General features: G+C 43.0%; 1 protein-coding gene across 2 annotated transcripts in view; it reads right to left on the bottom strand.

Moving 5' to 3' along the window:
- Positions 1 to 18,892, bottom strand: part of SLC40A1 (solute carrier family 40 member 1) — a 161,668-nt gene that overhangs the window by 14,039 nt on the left and 128,737 nt on the right. For both annotated transcript variants that reach the window (XM_073558123.1, XM_073558122.1), the window contains exon 5: positions 2,869 to 2,995. In XM_073558123.1, the coding sequence (XP_073414224.1) occupies positions 2,869 to 2,995 (127 nt within the window). The remainder of the gene's footprint in view (positions 1 to 2,868; positions 2,996 to 18,892) is intronic.

The raw sequence follows: 18,892 nt of genomic DNA, 5'->3' as shown, positions 1-18,892 counted from the left end.
GCTAGAGACGTCACTGGTGAATCAGGGTGTTACCTGCACCCTGACAGTAAATATAGAGTTCCTGTATACAATTGCACTTAGTATTGTGTTTTTAATTAATGATCAGTATTGTAGTATTCAGTCACTATCTGGTGGTAATATGTGGTCTGGTCATGGAGTGGCGCTATTTGTTTCTTGTATGTGGTATTAATCGGTGACTATGTGGCGGTAATATGTGGTCTGGCCATGGTACGGCGCTATTTATTCCTTGTATGTGGTATTATTCGGTGACTATGTGGTGGTAATATGTGGTCTGGTCATGGTGTGACGATATTTGTCCGGGTATTCAGCATGTTGATGTTCGGGGGGGGGGGCGCTTTTTCGATGTTCACCCTGTTGGCAAAATTCCCTAGAAACTGCCCTGATATTCTCTTTTGCTTTCTCCCCTGCTTGGATCTGTGGTGGTGTGATCCAACCATGTCCCTGCATGGTGAGACACAGCCATTACACAGTACACAGCAGGGGCACATTTATAAGATTATCTCAGCACAGGAACATTTTTTTCCACACATCCAATAGTGTAACTTATTATTATTCCAAGATCTAGGGATTAAAATGTATTTTTATTTGTGGGACAACCTATTTAACCCCTTCGCAACCTCCGCCATACTAGTACGCTCCCCTCCCTTTGACGTGGGCTCTGGTGCTGAGCTCACATCTTTCCCGGGACATGTCAGCTGTTTTGCACAGCTGACATATGCCAGGAATAGCCGCGGGTGGAATTACGATACACCTGCGACTATTAACCTGTTAAATACCGACGTCAAACTCTTAGTTGGCATGACAACCAGAAGTCTCCTGGAGACCTCTACGGTTGTCACTGCCGGCTTTCTGTGAGCACCGTCTAGTGGTCGGCGCTTATTGCAAGTGAGTAATTCTACTACATAGAGGCGATCTGATCATCGCCTCTATGTAGCAGAGCCGATTGGGTTATGGCAGCTTCTAGTCTCCCATGGAGACTACTGAAGCATGCCAAAAGTTTAAAAAAGTTTTTAAAAATATTAAGAAAAAATAAAAAAATATAGAAGTTTAAAGGGAATCTGCCAACCCTTTTTTGAGATAGCATATAATGATAGCATTCAATTGTGTGTCACATAAGGATTCTCTTAGTACTTTTGCTTCCCCCAACCCCGCACCTTTCATGCATAAATACCTTTTTTATATCGGTTCAGATGTAAACTGCCACGGTCTGGTCCGATGGGCGGGGCTTATTCAACTGCTCCCTCCTCCCTGTCTTGCTCTACACACGAAGAATTGTGTAGAACAAGACAGGGAGGGGGGGAGCAGTTGAATAAGCCCCGCCCAGCGGACCGGACAGTGGCAGTTTACATACATCTGAACCAATATAAAAAAGGTATTTATGCATGAAAGGTGCGGGGTCAGGGGGAAGCAAAAGTACTAAGAGAATCCTTATGAGACACACAATTGAATGATATCATTATATGATATCTCAAAAAAGGGGTGCAGATTCCCTTTAAATCACCCCCCTTTCGCCCCATTCAAAATAGAACAATAAAAAAACATATATTTGTTATCATTGTGTTCAGAATCGCCCGATCTATCAATAAAAAAAAGATTAACCTGATAACTAAACGGCTTAGGTTAGTTTCACATTGGCATTTCAGGGCACAGCGATGGCCTGCGCACAGCCGCCGCTAAAGCCCGCCCCTGCCACGCCCCTCCGATAGCTCCGCCTCCGGGTGCATGACGCTGCATGCGTCCCCTATCTTTATCACTGAGGACGCAGGCGCCGCCAAACGCATACTGCGCACGGCCTGAATCCTCATTGATAAAGATAGGGGACGCATGAAGGCGGAGCTATCGGAGGGGGCGTGGCAGGGGTGGGGCTTAGCGGCAGCCATGCGCAGGCCGTCACTGCGCCCTGAAACGCAAATGTGAAACTAGCCTTAGTGAGAAAAAAAGGCAAAATGCCAGAATTTTTTTGGTCGCCATGACACTGCATTGCAATGCAATAACAGGCGATCAAAAGATGATATCTGAACCAAAATGGTATCAATAAAACGTCAGCTTGGTGCGTAAAAAATAAGCCCTCACCCGGCCCGAGATCACGAAAAATGGAGACGCTACGGGTATTGGAATATGGCACAATTTTTTTCTTTAACAAACTTTGAATTTTTTTTTCACCCCTTAAATAAAAAAGAACCTAGACATGTTTGGTGTCTATGAACACATAATCACCTGGAGAATCATAATGGCAGGTCAGTTTTAGCATTTGGTGAACATTTAAAACAAAAAAAGTTGTGGAATTGCACGTTTTGTTTTGCAATTTCACTGCAGTTGGAATTTTTTTTCCCATTTTTGAGTACACAATATGGTAAAACCAATGGTGTCGCTCAAAAGTACAACTCGTCCCGCAAAAAACAAGCCCTCATGGCTTGGCCATGCATGGATGGCCATGACATAAATCATACAAATACTGGATGATACATGGATGACATAAATCATACAAATACTGATTGGCTGGAATGTGAAAAATTCATGTGACAGTATTCCTTAGGATGATCCCAGAGATAAGTGTGGAGCTCACACCAGCATGCGTTTTTGTAGATATCTTCATCAAGGGGTAGTTGTTTTTATATAGAGTGTGTGCACTTGTCTCTTACATTGCCACCACACACCCACTTGTGTTTTCAATAAAGTTTTTTCTACGTCATAAGTTCATTCTTATTATTGACCATTTTTCAGGCTTTCTTATTAGTTTTGTTCCTCAATTTACGCTGCCGGTTGTTGACTGCCAGGTTCAGTTTAGATTGCACGTTAGCTAGTTATTTACATTTTATAACATACTTGAATACTATTAAATCTTACCTGCTAGTTTGCTCCTGTCATCTCCAGCAACAACAACAATCCAGTCCCTCTGTATAGTGATGGCTGTAGCTGTGCTGGCCAGATTTGCAATGTTTGCTATAGTGATAACCAGGATGTAGCAAATAGTCTGTATTAGAACACAGCATAAACGAAGAGTTAGATGTCACTTATATCTTGCTTATAAATAAAGCAGATAAAATTATTTTGTGAAAAGAAATCTGACAAAATTCAACAGAGCTACTGAAACAACTTTTTAATTAAAGTGAAAACTGCCTCTCATTGAAGAGAAATGGGGCTCGATTCCTCAAGGTAGGCTTTTTTCACATCAGCCTTGATAAGAGGGTGTGCTGGAGTCAGATGCTCCAGATTTATGAAGAGGTGTCAGACGAGTGGTGTACACCTCTCGGTGTGACTCGGCACAAATCCTACTCCAATCCCTGCTGAAGTAAGATTTGCAGCTTAGTGAACACTGTCCCTCATCATGAATTTGATGAGTGTTGGGCGCCTTGCCCCGTCCACTCATTTTACGCAGCTGGTAGAAAATGGCATGAAGATGCCAGAAGTTGCAAAATTTAGGCGCAGTCTGAGTTGTACGACTTTACAATACTTTTTTGCCAGAATTCTGAAGTGAAAACTTTGCAGAATGGGACGCATAGTGTATGGTGACCTTTTTATAAGCAATACTTAAAGGGTAAATATATGCAATTAAGCCCTTCTAAAGAAAAAGAAAAGCTATATGATATCAACCAAAATAACAAACAAAGCTGCTCAGTTATTATCTTGGGCAAGTTCAATATGGTGATGTCAGAGAACTAGAGACAAAACAAGTGTTGCACGTTTCTGTAAAGGAAAAACCAAATGGTAAGGTGGTGTGAAAGATGGGTCTTCAGGATAAATGGAGGATTCAGCACATTTATCATTTATGAAAAATAACTTTCTTGTTAGCAGGCCGATGTCACCTGGTCTGGCCCTCCGAAGTCAAAGGCTTACATGCACAGTACTGTATGATTAGGTAACTGAGGATAGCCGGGGAATAGGCTAGGCAACTAGATAACCAGAAAGGTTGGTAACTTAGCAGATTGCAGATCCCTGAACTGACAACACAACTAGAATTAGCCGTGGGACGTACCTACGATGCCCTAGACGCCTCGGCACAGCCAAATAATTAACTAAGCCTAAAGCAAGAAAGGGGAAAGCTAAACTGCCCCGGAGTAGACACCCAAAGGAATAGATAGCCCCCAAACATATATTGCCGGTGAGACAAGATGAGGTACAAAACACAGGCAGAAAATAGAGTAAGCAAATGATGGGGCCCAAACTGTCTAGATAGAACAGGACAGGAAAGATACTGTCTGCAATCACGCAAAAAAACCTAAGAAAAATCCAACACGGCTGATATGCAAAAATATTGAGGCCACACAACCTCTCCCCCACTAGACCAGAATTCTGGTGTGAACTGGAAACAAAATAAAAGATACGGATATAACAGGAGATTAGCAATACTGAACAGACTGACGTGAGCTGCGGCATATGGAACGGGGTCCAGCACAGGTCCCAGCAGGGAACAAGGCCGAACTCACACCAGCAAAGCAGAAATCAGAGAAAGGCAAAAACTGGATCAAATGCAAAACGATTCCAGCAAACAAATAACTTATCTGAACGATGCAGGACCAAGCAGGGGGCAAGCAGACTTCCAAGATGCACAGGAAGAAAACCAAATCACCAGCAACAATTTAGGGAAGGTTGCTCACTTAAATCTTCCCAGTCTGTAACACCTGACCTCCAATCATCCTCTTCAGGTGATTGACTTCTGTCAACCAGGCCAGCTCCATTAGCCGCAGCAACCACCAGAGGGAGCCCAAACTCAGAAGCCAGGTCAAAAGTGTTCACAACACAGTACATTTGATTAGTATTTGGAACCATTGCCCTTAAACTGAATGACTTGGGTCAAATGTTTGTGATATCCTTCCACAAGCTTCTCACAATAGTTGGTTGGAATTTGGGCCCATTCCTCCTGACAAAACTGGTGTAACTGATCCAGGTCTGTAGGTCGCCTTGCCCGCACCTGCCTTTTCAGCTTTGTCCATAAATTTTCAATAGGATTAAGATCATAGCTTTGTGATGGCCACTCCAAAACATTGACTTTGCTATCCTTAAGCCACTTTGTAACCATTTTGGCAGTATGCTTCGGGTCATTGTCCATTTGGAAGACCCATTTCTGCCCAAGATTTAACTTCCTGGCTGATGTCTTGAGGTGTTTCTTCAGTATTGCCACATAATCTTCTTTTCTCATGATGCCATCTATTTTGTGAAGTGCAACAGTTCCTCTTGCAGCAAAACAACCCCACAACATGATGCCGCCACCCCCCATGTATCACAGTTGGGATGGCGTTCTTAGGCTCCCAAAATTCTCCCTTTTTCCTTTAAAACGTAACGATGATTATTATGTCCAAAATGCTCAATTTTAGATTAATCAGACCACAGGACACGTCATCAAAAATTAAGGTGTGTGGTCCTGTGTGCATTTGCAAACATTAATCTGGCTTTTTTTGTATTTGTTCTGGAGTAATGCCTTTTTCCTGGAAGAGTGGCCTTTCAGACCATGTTGATACAGTATTCGTTTCAGTGTGGATATTGACACAATCTTACCAGCTTCCACCATCATCTTCACAAGGTATTTTGCTTTGTTCTTGGATTGATATGTACATGTTGGACCAACGCATGTTCATCTCAGGGACACTGAACCAGTCTCCTTCCTGAGTGCTATCATGGCTGGACATTCCCATCTTGTTTGTAATTGTGTATAACTGTTTGTACAGATGAACAAGGCACCTGAAGGTATCTTGAAATTGTACCCAAGGATGAGCTAGGCTTGTGCAAGTCCACAATTCTCTTCCTGATATCTTGCCTGATTTTTTGATAGTTTCCCATGGTGCTACACAAAGAAGCTGTGTATTTCATTTGTGCATTAAAATACATCCACAGGTGTGTCTCTAATAAACTCAGGTGTTGCCAAAAAACCTATCAGAAGCTTCCAAACACATGACATCATCATACGGGCAGTCCAGAATTGTTTACAGGCATAGTAATGTTAGTGTATGTAAACGTTTGACTTTGCAGTAAGTAATAAAAATGCCTTAAACATTCTCTCTCATTCATTACTCTGGCATGTGGCAAATATTAATAATTATAGTAATCCTAATTGACATAAAATTGAAAAGGATTATTCTGATTTCATGTCAGATATTTAGAAAAACATGCATTAGTGTCTTTTTATATAGTGTACTAGCTGAAGAGCCCGGCGCTGCCTGGGCATAGTAACCAACTGTGGTTAGTTATAACAAATTATAATGATTATATTGCAGAAAAAAAACATGCATCTAATCGTATCCTGTGTGATACTGACTGCTGAGCCGTGTATCTAATCCTATTCTGTGTGATACTGTCTGCTGGGCCGTGTATCTAATACTATTCTGTGTGATACTGTGTGCTGAGCTGCGTATCTAATCCTATCCTGTGTGATACTGACTGCTGAGCTGTGTATCTAATCCTATCCTGTGTGATACTGCCTGCTGAGCGTGTATCTAATCTTATCCTGTGTGATACTGACTGCTGAGCCGTGTATCTAATCCTATCCTGTGTGATACTGGGCTCCCCCTGCAGTCTGTGTCAGAGGGTGGTCTGTGTTGGCATGGTAATAAATTGTGTTATTTCCAGCTTTACAGAAGAACGATAACACCATAGAAATGATAAGAATAATAGGCCTCAGTTACCACAACTGTCTAGAAAGAAAACTGTTGCTGATGGCAACCAATCACAGCTCATTTTTCATCTTTTAAACAGCTCTGGGACAGTGTGGCGAGTTTTGAGTGGCGACTTTTGTGTTTCGACTTTTATGTGGCGAGGTTGGTGTATGTGTAGTGAAATGTGTGCTGAGGGTGGTATATGTGTTGAACACATGGTAGTGTGTGGCGCATTTTGTGTGTTTGTTCATATCCCTGTGTGTGGTGAGTATCCCATGTCAGGGCACCACCTTAGCAACTGTACGGTATATACTGTTTGGCACCATCGCACTCATTCTTTAAGTCCCCCTTGTTCACATCTGGCAGCTGTCAATTTGCCTCCAACACTTTTCCTTTCACTTTTTCCCCATTATGTAGTAGATAGGGGCAAAATTGTTTGGTGAATTGGAACGTGCGGGGTTAAAATTTTGCCTCACAACATAGCCTATGACGCTCTCGGGGTCCAGACGTGTGACTGTGCCAAATTTTGTGGCTGTAGCTGCGACGGTGTGGATGCCAATCCCGGACATACATACATACATACCCACATTGAGCCTTATATATTATATGTAAACTTGTGGTTTCAACTGTGATATATATATATATATATATATATATATATATAACATTATGTTCAGTGATGAGGAAAACTTTTTTGGGTACTGTATATAATTCACACACAATACAAGGAGACTGCTGTAAATACATCACATAGGATAAAATGAGACTACTGTATGAACATCGCATAGGATACAATGAGACTACTGTATATACATTACATAGGAGACACTATGTGATGTATATGCAGCCATCTTTGTGTCTCCTATATGATATATACAGCAGACCTCTCACTGCTTGAATTGTATAAATACTACTTAAAGGGAATCTGTCACCCCTTTTTTGAGATATCATATAATGATATCATTCAATTGTGTGTCACATAAGGATTCTCTTAGTACTTTTGCTTCCCCCTGACGCCGCACCTTTCATGCATAAATACCTTTTTTATATCGGTTCAGATGTATGTAAACTGCCACGGTCCGGTCCGATGGGCGGGGCTTATTCAACTGCTCCCCCCCTCCCTGTCTTGCTCTACCCAAGAAGAAATGCATAGAGCAAGACAGGGAGGGGGGGAGCAGTTGAATAAGCCCCGCCCAGCGGACCTGACAGCGGCAGTTTACATACATCTGAACCGATATAAAAAAGGTATTTATGCATGAAAGGTGCGGGGTCAGGGGGAAGCAAAAGTACTAAGAGAATCCTTATGTGACACACAATTGAATGCTATCATTATATGATATCTCAAAAAAGGGGTGACAGATTCCCTTTAAGTAGTGATAAAATGTCCACAGCGAGGAGACATACTTTAAAATATGCATTTGTATTAGAAAAAACTTACTTTTGCAAGCAGGACTTTTCTAAATTTACCATTGTAAATAATCAACAGCACTGCAGACCAACAGAAACCTAGAAATGTAGTTGCAGGGAGCAACATCATCAATATAACCTAACATCACATGTCTTACCAAAGAGAAGCAGTTCCAGCCATCACATAAGGTTGAGATCATTAAATGTGTGACCAGGATATTTTTTAAGTTAATAATTTTGTATGGCCCTTGAATGATGCTATGAATATCTAAATGGACCTAGGCAGAAAAAAGGTTCTCTACCCCTACTCTAAAACATCTGAATTCAGGTCCAGAAATGATATAGGTTTTGTTTCATATGAATATGTGATATGAACCCAGAAGATGGTCTGATCACAGACCATGGGTCAAGGATCTGGACACTTTTGTCTTGTACTGCATTTACTTTACTGGTCCTTCTTTGGTTAGTAGGAGAATTGAAAAAACACAAACATATTTTTCGGACTATAAGACACACTTTTTCCCCAAAAATTTTTTGGGAAAATGGGAGTGCATCTTATAGTCGGAATGTAGTTACACTTAGCGTGGTGGCAGCAGGAGTCGGGTGATTCTTCCGGTGGTCTGACGCTGCGTTTCCGTGCGGTTGCCGCATTCATCAAATCGCCGCATGCGGACATATCCGCATACAACGCAAGTCCCTGTGTACCCAATGTTAAAGATAGGTACGCAGGGAAACGCTGGACACATGCGGCAGTAGGCAGAGCTTCACGGAGGAAGAAAGGAGGAAGAAAGCTGCCATCCGCAGCCCTCCTCAATGCAAGTCTGAAACCAGCCTTAGAAATGCCTTCCTATTTCCATTTGATCCTTTCTTCCTTTTTAGCATGGGTTTAAGTTCTGTGTTCATCTATCCTGATTTCCTTAAATGCTTCCTATTCTTCCCTCTTTTAAGGATTGTTAACGACTGTGCTTTGAGAATCTAATTTTTCTAAATTTCCCATCCTTCCTGGACATTTCTGTCCTTAAGGATATCTAGTCATTGGATACCTCTTATCCTCTTTGAGTCCCATAAAATCTGCCTTTCTGAAAGCCAACCTTGAAGTCTGAGTCTTCACAGGTCTTCCTCCTCTAGTTATCTAAAATTCTATGATAGCATGATCCTGTCTCCTTGGGTCCCAGCCACTCTTATCTCCTCAACCATTTCCTCCCTGTTTACCAGGATTAGATCCAAGGTAGGAGATCACCTTGTTTTCTCCTTTACCTTTGGGAAGATAACGTTGTCATCAAGAGAGGATAAGAATTTCCTTGACCTGTTAGATTTGCCTGAGAGAGATTCCCAACAAATTTCTGGATAGTTGAAGTCTCCCATGACCACTATGTCATATTTTTTTGAGAACTTGGCCATCTGATGCATAAAGAGTTCATCCAAATGTTCAGCTTGCCCAGGTGGCCTGTAGTGAACACCAACAATGGTGTCCTTTCTGTTGTTTTCTCCTTGTATTCTTACCCAAACATCCAGTTTCTGAAGATTCAATCTCTATGGAGACATACACTTTTCTAACATACAATGTAACACCTCCTCCCTGTTTACCCGTTTATTAAGGTATCCTTCTAGCCTTATATTCCAATCATGTGCATCATATGTGGCGCAGCGATCACTAGTGGGTTGGGTTACACTCACTTGGCACCGATATAAGAACACACGGCAACAGTTTCCACATTAAAACAAGTCCATCTCTGGTTTATTACACCTCATAAACCATTGTAGGCCATGTAAACATCACAGAACCGACTTGACATAAAGTCCATTTCATCCGTGGTTATGTCTGCACAGTTCAGTCACTGACTCCTGTCAGTTCACACAATTCCCCATGCTCTGGGCTACCTGCTTAACAGATCCTCAGGTGTCCCAGCCTGGATTCATATAAGTCCTGTCAGCAGCTCAGGTCCTCAGTGCTCCCGAGACTCACAGGAGCTTCAGTCTCACACTTGGCCAACTCCTCCACATGGTGCAAACAGGAAACACCTATAGGATCTTCCTGACGTCACAGGAGCACCCCGCCGGGAGCTGTGTGGTTAACCAGTTCCACCCATCACTTCTGGATAACCCTTAAATCTAGCCCTTTATTATAATACAGGTTTGTGGGACTACAAGACCCAGCAACCTGTCCTGGATTCAGATCAGAGCAGACCTCTGTCTGTGTGATGCACACCTGTCTCTTAGTATAACACTAGTTGGTACATCACTCATCCCGCCAAGTTTCAGTGATATCATGTTTCTTTTCCTGCATTAGTAGCTCCAATTCTCCTTGTTTGTTGACATGCTCATGCCCATATGCATTTGCAGGGAACCATCTTAGTTTGTGATTGGTTTCTCGTTCTCCAATATTTTTATGATTCTAATTTTTTTGTCTTTGTTCTTGCTTTCCACTTCTAATAGCAGAGTTCTCAATAGTATTTGTATGCTGTATGGCTTTCCCTGGTCTTTTGCTTCCCTTTCCACAATGTTTTAGTTTAAAGCTCTCCTTATGAGTGTAGCAAGGTGAATTCCAAATATGTGTCTTCCAGTCTTGGAAGTAGTCAATCGTATAGGCAATTCACTCCAGAAATCCAAATCCTTACCGACATCATTGACGTAGCCAGTTGTTTACTTGTGGAATCTTGTTCCACCTTCTTTGATGGCCATCCACTGGGAGGATGGATGAGCAGACCACCTGCGCTCCCAGTTCTTTCACTTTCTTGCCTCAGTCTTCAAAGTCACTGCAGATGGTTTCCAGGTTAGTGATAAGTGAACGTGCTCGGAACTCTGATTGTTTACAAGGTTGTTCTTTGTGGGTAAAGTCTTTCCTTGATGTGTTTGATTATCGTTCTCCTGTGTGAGAGCCTGGTACTGGTTCCTGAATAGTATGGCTATTGACTGCTTCCCAATCCTCCAGCTTCTCTGTGTGATGGACTCAGCTCCAGCTGAGCCCATTTTTTGAGTGGACCCTCTGGGTCGTGGCACCCACCCACCGAGGGCAAGCTAACCTTGTGAGAATCCACCCCAATACAGGGAGTGTCAGGGGCAAGACCAAGGGGGTGAGCCACCACGACTGCTGGGACCAGACGGCCGGCTCAGGGGACACTAGACGAGTGTCTGACGACAAGGACGAGCAGGAAGCAAGACGAGACAAGACGTAGGTGAAAGGTATCTTCATTAGAATAACTCAGGATCACATACAGTGTAAACAAGCAAAACGTGCAAGGTGCGCGCGTGGGCACACCAAGGTCCATAACATGGTACGTGCCAGGTGGCACGCCTAGGTACAGGTAATGGCATGATGGCATCGGACTCCGAACTGCTGGCAACGATCGACATCATCAAGGCATCAGGCTGCGGACATCAGCTCCAGAGGTCAGGCCGCAGTCATCCAGCTCGTGATCTCTGGCAGCGATCGACAGGTTCCGGGCATCCGGCAGGCAAACCAGGGTCCAGGCAAGGAGGCACGAAGATATCCAGGCAGGATGCGTGTTAGGGAACACGCCAAGGTCCAAGGCTAGGTGCATGTGTAGGGGACATGCCAGGGGTCAAGGCTAAGGTGCGTGTGTAGGGGACACGCCAGGGTTCAAGGCTAGGTGCGAGGCAAGGTGCGTGTGTAAAGACACGCCAAGGTTCACAAACGAGACAGGGTGCGTGTGTAGAGCCACGCCAAAGCATAGGATAAGACAGAGTGCGTGTAGAGACACGCCAAGGTACAAGACAGAGTGCGTGTAGAGACACGCCAAGACACAAGGTACAAGACAGAGTGCGTGTAGAGACACGCCAAGGCACAAGACAAGGTGCGTGTAGAGACACGCCAGGGTACAAGGAAGGGCTGCATGCTAAGAGCCACGCAGGGGGCACGCCACACTGGCCAGTGCACACGGCTGTACACAAACACGTGGCACTTACCACGGCACAGGAGACGGCCAAGGGGAACCCACGCCGGGGTTCAATGCAAGGACAAGGCAGGGAACAAGGCAAGGAACAAGCAGAAACAGAGCCAGGTCAGAGCGAGGACAGAGTCTAGCAGCGGAGCGTAGGCAGAAGCCCAGAGCCGGGCCAAGGGAAGACCTTGGGACTAGACATAGAAACGAGCACTAAGGAGAGGAGAAATGGTGCGTGTGCCAGGGAGCACTACAGAGCACCATAGGAGAGAGTGAGGCAGAGCAAGCAAAGACTGAGACCATAGGGAGGAACACAAAGCAAGGAATAGCAAGGCAGAGAACACAGGGAGGACTACAAGTCAAAGCATAGCAAAAGCAAGACATGGCAAAACAGGCGAGGCAGAGAACACAGGAAGGACTACAAGTCAAAGCATAGCTAAGGCGAGACATAGCAAAACAGACTAAGACAAAGAACAGCCGAAGGACTACAAGGCAAAGACAAACATGGCACGAGAGACAACACAAGACATGGCACAAGACAAGAGGCGGAATACGAGCACGGAGGGTGTGCAGAGACGCACTACAGAGCAAAGTGCAAGGGCACAGAATAGAGGGAGCAACCCCACAGACCCAGAGCCTTGCAGGGAAGCAACACAATAATCAGGCTCTGAGCATAGGAAGAGGCGGCCTGATATAGGGCATAGCACCTCCTCCTCCAGGTCAGGACCAGGGGAGCACTTCCGGGATTCAAGACATGACGAGATGATAGCAGAACCAGACAGTGCAGGATCTTAGGAAACGTCACATGATCAGGATTTCAGTCATGACGAGATGATCACCGAACCAACCAGTGCAGGATCCTAGGAAGAACACATGATCCGGGATTCTAGACATGACGAGATGATTGCAGAACCAGACAGTGCAGGATCTTAAGAAATGTCACATGATCAAGGACTCCAGACATGACGAGAAGATCACAGAAGGCAGAGCAGAAACGCAGGCATGCTGTAGCTCAGACATGAGGTGAGTGTGCACACTGCTCTAGGGGACATGCAGGACAGCAGACAAAGCATGCGCATGCACATCGCTCCAGGAGTTCTTCAGACAAACAGACATGGCAGACGTGACACTCTGGGTTAGATCTTTGCATTCCTTTACTTCTTCAGGTGCACTACAAATTTCTTCTCTTTCTGTATTCTGAAAAGATACTACTGCTATGTCTATAAACCGGATACAATTTCAGATCTACAGGTCAGGGATCATTTGGGATGCAGTGACCATAATATGGTAAGTTTCAAATTAATTTTCAATCAAAGATTCAAAAGGGGAAATGCAAAAATCTGGAACTTTATGAAAGCTGATTTCAACAAATTAAGGGAAGAGCTTAATCGTGTAGACTTGGACCATCTCATGGTAACTGGGAATAGGGCATGTTTAAGGATATACAGTGAAGGAAATAATTATTTGATCCCTTGCTGATGTTGTAAGATTGCCCACTGACAAAGACATGAACAGTCTATAATTTTAATGGTAAGTTAAAATCCAGAAAATCACATTGTATAAATTATATAAATGTATTTGCATTTTGCATTGAGAAATAAGTATTTGATCCCTCTTGCAAACAATACATAATACGTGGTGGCAAAACTCTTCTTGGCAAGCACAGAAGTCAGATGTTTTTTGTAGTTGATGAGTTTTGCGCACATGTCAGGAGGAATTTTGGTCCACTCCTCTTTGAAGCTGTCGCTTGGCAACTCGGAGTTTCAACTCCCTCCATAAGTTTCTATGAAATTAAGGTCTGGAGACTGGCTAGGCCACTCCATGACCTTAATGGGCTTCTTTTTGAGCCACTCATTTGTTGCCTTGGCTGTATGTTTTGGGTCATTGGCTTGCGGGAAGACCCAGCCACGACCTATTTTTAATGTTCTGGCGGAGGGAAGGAGGTTGTCACTTAGGACTTTACAGTACATGGCTCCATCCATTCTCCCATTGCTGTGGTGAAGTAGTCATATGCCCTTAGCCGAAAAACACCCCCAAAACATGTTTCCACCTCTATGCTTGACAGTGGAGACGGTGCTCTTTGGGTCATAGGCAGCATTTCTCTTCCTTCAAACATGGTGAATTAATGCCAAAGAGCTCAATTTTTGTCTCATCTGACCACAGCACCTTCTCCCAATCATTCACAGAATCATCCAGGTGTTCATTGGCAAATTTCAGGCAGACCTTCACATGTGCCTTTTTGAACAGGGGAACCTTGCGGGCACTGCAGGATTTTAAACCTTAAATGGTTTATTGTGTTACCAATGGTTTTCTTGGTGACTGTGGCCAGCTGCCTTGAGATCATTAACAAGTTCCCACAGTGTAGTTTTAGGCTGATCTCTCACCTTCCTCATGATCAAGGATACCCCACGAGGTGAAATTTTGCATGGTGCTCCAGATCGGATGTCGATTGACATTTATTTTGTATTTCTTCCATTTTCTTACTATTGCAGCAAAAGTTGTCTCATTCTCACACAGCGTCTTATGTATGGTTTTGTAGCCTATTCCAGCTTTGTGCAGATCTATGATCTTGTCCCTGACATCCTCGGAAAGCTCTTTAGTCTTGTCCATGTTGTAGAGGATAAAGTCTGACTGATTAATTGAGTCTGTGGATAGTTTTTTTTTTACAAAGGTGACTATGTAATACAGCTGTCTTTAATGCAGGTAACGAGTTGATTAGCAGCGTCTAAAGGGCATGTCACACTAAGAGATATCGCTAGCAATATCGCTATAACTAGTGACGTTATAGCGATATTGCTAGCGATATCTCTGTGTCTGATACTTACCTACGACCGGCTCCCCCGCTGGTTATCGCTGATCACGCGAGAACGTTCAGGACTGTTTCTCGTCGTCAGCTTCCTGAGGCGCTTCCTGCTGTGACGACGAGCGACGCGTGGAGCCGGGCGGGAGGACGCAGGATCGCCGTGTCTGACAGGTAAGTAGCGACCCCCGTCCCCAGCGATGTCGCTGGTGAGATCTGCCTGTGTGGTAGCTCACTAGCGACCACTTAGCCTTGTACCAGCGATCCTGACTGCGTCATATCGCTGGTCGGGATCGCTGGTACATCGCTAAGTGTGACAGTACCTTAACTGGTTTGTAGGAGCCACAACTCTTAATGGTTGGTAGGGGATCACATACTTATTTCTTACTGGAAAATGCAAATAAATTTATATAATTTATACAATGTGATTTTCTGGAATTTATTTCTCAATGTTAAAATTAACCTACCCTTAAAATTATAGACTGTTCATGTCTTTGTCAGTGGGTGGGCACTTATAAAATCAGCAAAGGGATCAAATAATTATTTCCTTCACTGTACTAATAGAATCCTGTAGAAAACGTATACCCACTGGTAATAAAATGTCAAGGAATAAAAAGAAACTTACGGAAAAATACTACAAAGTTTAAACACTACAAAGTTTAATCAGACTAAAACAAAGAGCATTCAAAATCTTGAAGGCAGAGAATACAGAAATAGCATTTCAGGAGTATAACGATCTAATTAGGAAATGAAAAAAATAAATCAAGCTGGCAAAGTTATCCTCAGAGAAACAAATTGCCGGTGACAATAAAATAAATTCCCCCCAAATTTTTAAATACATGAATGCCAAAAAGGAAAACAAGATGGTATAGCCCCTTAAAAGACAATAATAGCAAGATATTAATAGAGGAGAGAAAAAGGCTGATATATTTAACAGGCATTTTTTATCCATGTACACCAATGAACTAACTGTTCCAGGGATCATTCAACAAGGCAAAAATCAAAGTTTACCACCTGACACAATTAGTTTAACACAAGAAGTATGTATGCCTGCCTCTGAGTAAATTAAACATTGACAAATTCTTCAGCCCAGTTGGCATTCATCCACGGATACTGAGGGAATTGAGCTCAGAAATTGACAGACCACTGTATCTTGTAATCTTAGACTCTCGTGTAACAGAGGTGATGCCACAGGATTGGAGGATGGCTCATGTGGTACCCATATTTAAGAAAGGTAGGAAGGTGGAGCCAGGCAACTACCGTCCGGTAAGTCTGACAACAGTAGTGAGAACCAGCATGAATTCATGAAAGATAGGTTGTGTCTTACTAACATGTTGGGGTTCTATCAGGAGGTGAGTGCAAATCTGGATGTTGGTAATGCGACTGATGTGATTTATCTGGACTTTGCAAAGGCATTTGATACTGTTCCACAGAACAGCCTTATACTGAAGCTCCAGAAGAAAGGACTGGGGGGGAAACTATATGCAGATGGGTAAGTAATTGGCTAAATGACAGGAAACAAAGAGTCTGTCATAAATGAGACGTTCTCTAAATGAGATACAGTCAGCAGTGGGGACCGCAGGGATCTGTGCTAGGACCAATTCTTTTTAAACTCTTTATTAAAGACCTTTTGGATGGGATTGAGAGTAAAGTGTCAGTCTTTACTGATGACACCAAAGCATGTAGGATACTAAAATCTGACCTTGACATTACAATTTTGCAAAACAATCTGGATAAGATGTCTGAATCAGCAAACGCTTGACAAATGAGATTTAATGTAGATATATGTAGAGTAAAGCACCTGGGACGGAGTAATCCTATTGCTGCACATACAATAAATGGGACCATACTTGTGACTACAGAACAGGAGAAGGACTTGGGTATTCTGGTTACAAGTAAGCTGAGCAGTAGTGCTCAATGTCAAGCAGCAGCTGCAAAAGCCAACAAGATTTTAGGATGTATAAAAAGTAAGAGAAAATCTTGCAATCAAACGAATTGTAACCCCTTTATAAAAAGCTTGTGAGACCACATCTAGATTATGGGGATCCAGTTTTGGACATTCAGAAATTAGAGCCAGTTCAAAGGTGGATCTCATTTATGTGTATAAATATATGTGTGGTAAGTGCAAAGGACTGGCGCATGACTTACGCCTTCCAATACTAAGGACCAGGGGGTATCCATTACAGGTGGAAGAAAGGCGATTCCAATAGCTAAATAGGACAGGGTTTTTTACAGTTAGAGAAGTCCGATTGTGGAATGCCCTACCACAAGAGGTAGTAAAGGGCAGACACTATAACACCTTTTAAAAAATGCAGATCATCAAATGGCTACTGGCCTTTTCCATGTTCTTAATGTTTATATGATGGCAGAGAGGTGAAGATCGTGCCAAAATTCACACGGATTTCCGATGTCCTCCTTTCCACTGCAACGGCCAAAATCTGGTGTTCCTTGAGTTTGCAGAGAATCTTCACTGGTAATATAAATATAACAGGCTATGTGGTGGCTCATATTGTATTTAGGGAGCTATGAGGTTGCTCATACTATATGTAGAAGGAACAGAAAAACTTCGTAGAAAAAATCCAGCTCGCCACAGTAGAATCCAATGACCATGCACGGAAAGAAGTTCGTCTTGGCAGCAAACGAGCACTATCAAAGAGGAAAAGATATCCAGCAACAGATCCATTGGTGAATAATTATTTTAAAACAAAAATCTTTAATGTATAGCATGGTTAAAATTATGATATAAAACTATTAATTTATAAAAAAAAAAAAGACAAGTAACCCTGGAAACTCATGGGCTTATGCGTTTCAAACCGACTGGTTCTTAATCATAGTTCAGATTGTGCTCATACTCAAAGTAGCCCTAAAATAGATAAGGGAGTGAAGAAAATAAAGAGAGGAATTAACCTCTCTCACCAACCCCTCTCTCCCTCCCCCCAGACACTCGCACACAAGAATGCTCATTATACTACAGAATAAGTCAGTAAATGTATAGCAAGCCTGTCCTTTTATTCATGCCCATAGTATCTAGTTTTTGTATCCATTGGGCTTCTTTCACGTGAAGGGTCCTGGATTTTCAGGCGCATGAACTTTTCTTGAACTAACATCACCCCTATGGCAATTAAAAAAATGTTGTGATGCCCCTGAGAGACTGCGAGTTGTGGGATTTTGAGCATCATAAAGATGTTCAGAAATACGTTTGTGCAAAGTCCTTGTAGTGCACCCAACATATTGTATATCACAGTCAGTGCATGTGATGACATATACAACATAAGTGCTGCTGCAATTCAAAAAGTCATGTATAGGATAAACCTTTTTATCTGATGAAGAAATACAGGTTTTAGTGTTAAGCCCCCGTTACACACTGCGATATCGCTAGCAATATCGCTCTAAAGTCACCGATTTTGTGACGCAGCAGCGATATTGCTAGCAATATCGCTACATGTGATACCTACCTCCCACCGGCTCCCCCGCTGATTATCGCTGGTCGCGCGAGAAGGTCCTGGATCATTTCTCGTTGGGCGCTTCCTGTGGCGCCGACGAGCGACGCGTGGACGCGGGCGGGAGGACGTCAGGATCGCCGCGTCTGACAGGTAAGTAGCGACCCCCGACCCCAGCGATGTCGCTGGTGAGATCTGCCTGTGTGGCAGCTCAATAGCGACCACTTAGCGATGCACCAGCGATCCATATCATTGTCGGGATCGCTGGTGCATCGCTAAGTGTAACGGTACCCTTACACATGTGCTTGCAGACACCACATTGTCTCTGTCCACATTTGTAACATCCACTTGTGGAGAGCCAATTATTGGGTTTTCCCTTTTTATTTATACTTGTATTGGTGTGGTCGCTAGGGCAACCAGATTGCCGATAGTAGCTCCACGGCGGGATATAAATTTTCATCCTCCTTTCAGTATGTTTTTTAAAGAATTATCAGTATAGAGAGTAGGTCAATATTTTGTAATAATACTAGTAACTTGATTGAAGTTGTTGCTAAATTCTGTAGAAAAAAACTACTTTGTCATCAAAAACATTTTTTATTCTGACAATTTTGGTTAGTATTTTCTTGGGAAATATTCCAATCTAGTTTTAGAATTAGCTTTACTTTTCGCCTTATTTAGTCTGGAACTAATGTTGCGATATTTAGAAATATATCTGAAATTTTTTGTACAACA

The sequence above is a fragment of the Dendrobates tinctorius genome, unplaced genomic scaffold (genome assembly GCF_039654945.1).
Source record: "Dendrobates tinctorius isolate UK_male_01 unplaced genomic scaffold, ASM3965494v1 ptg000254l, whole genome shotgun sequence".
Classification (NCBI taxonomy): Eukaryota; Metazoa; Chordata; class Amphibia; order Anura; family Dendrobatidae; genus Dendrobates; species Dendrobates tinctorius.
Note: the sequence above shows the minus strand (reverse complement) of the source record. Positions and strands in the feature narration are given on the sequence as shown.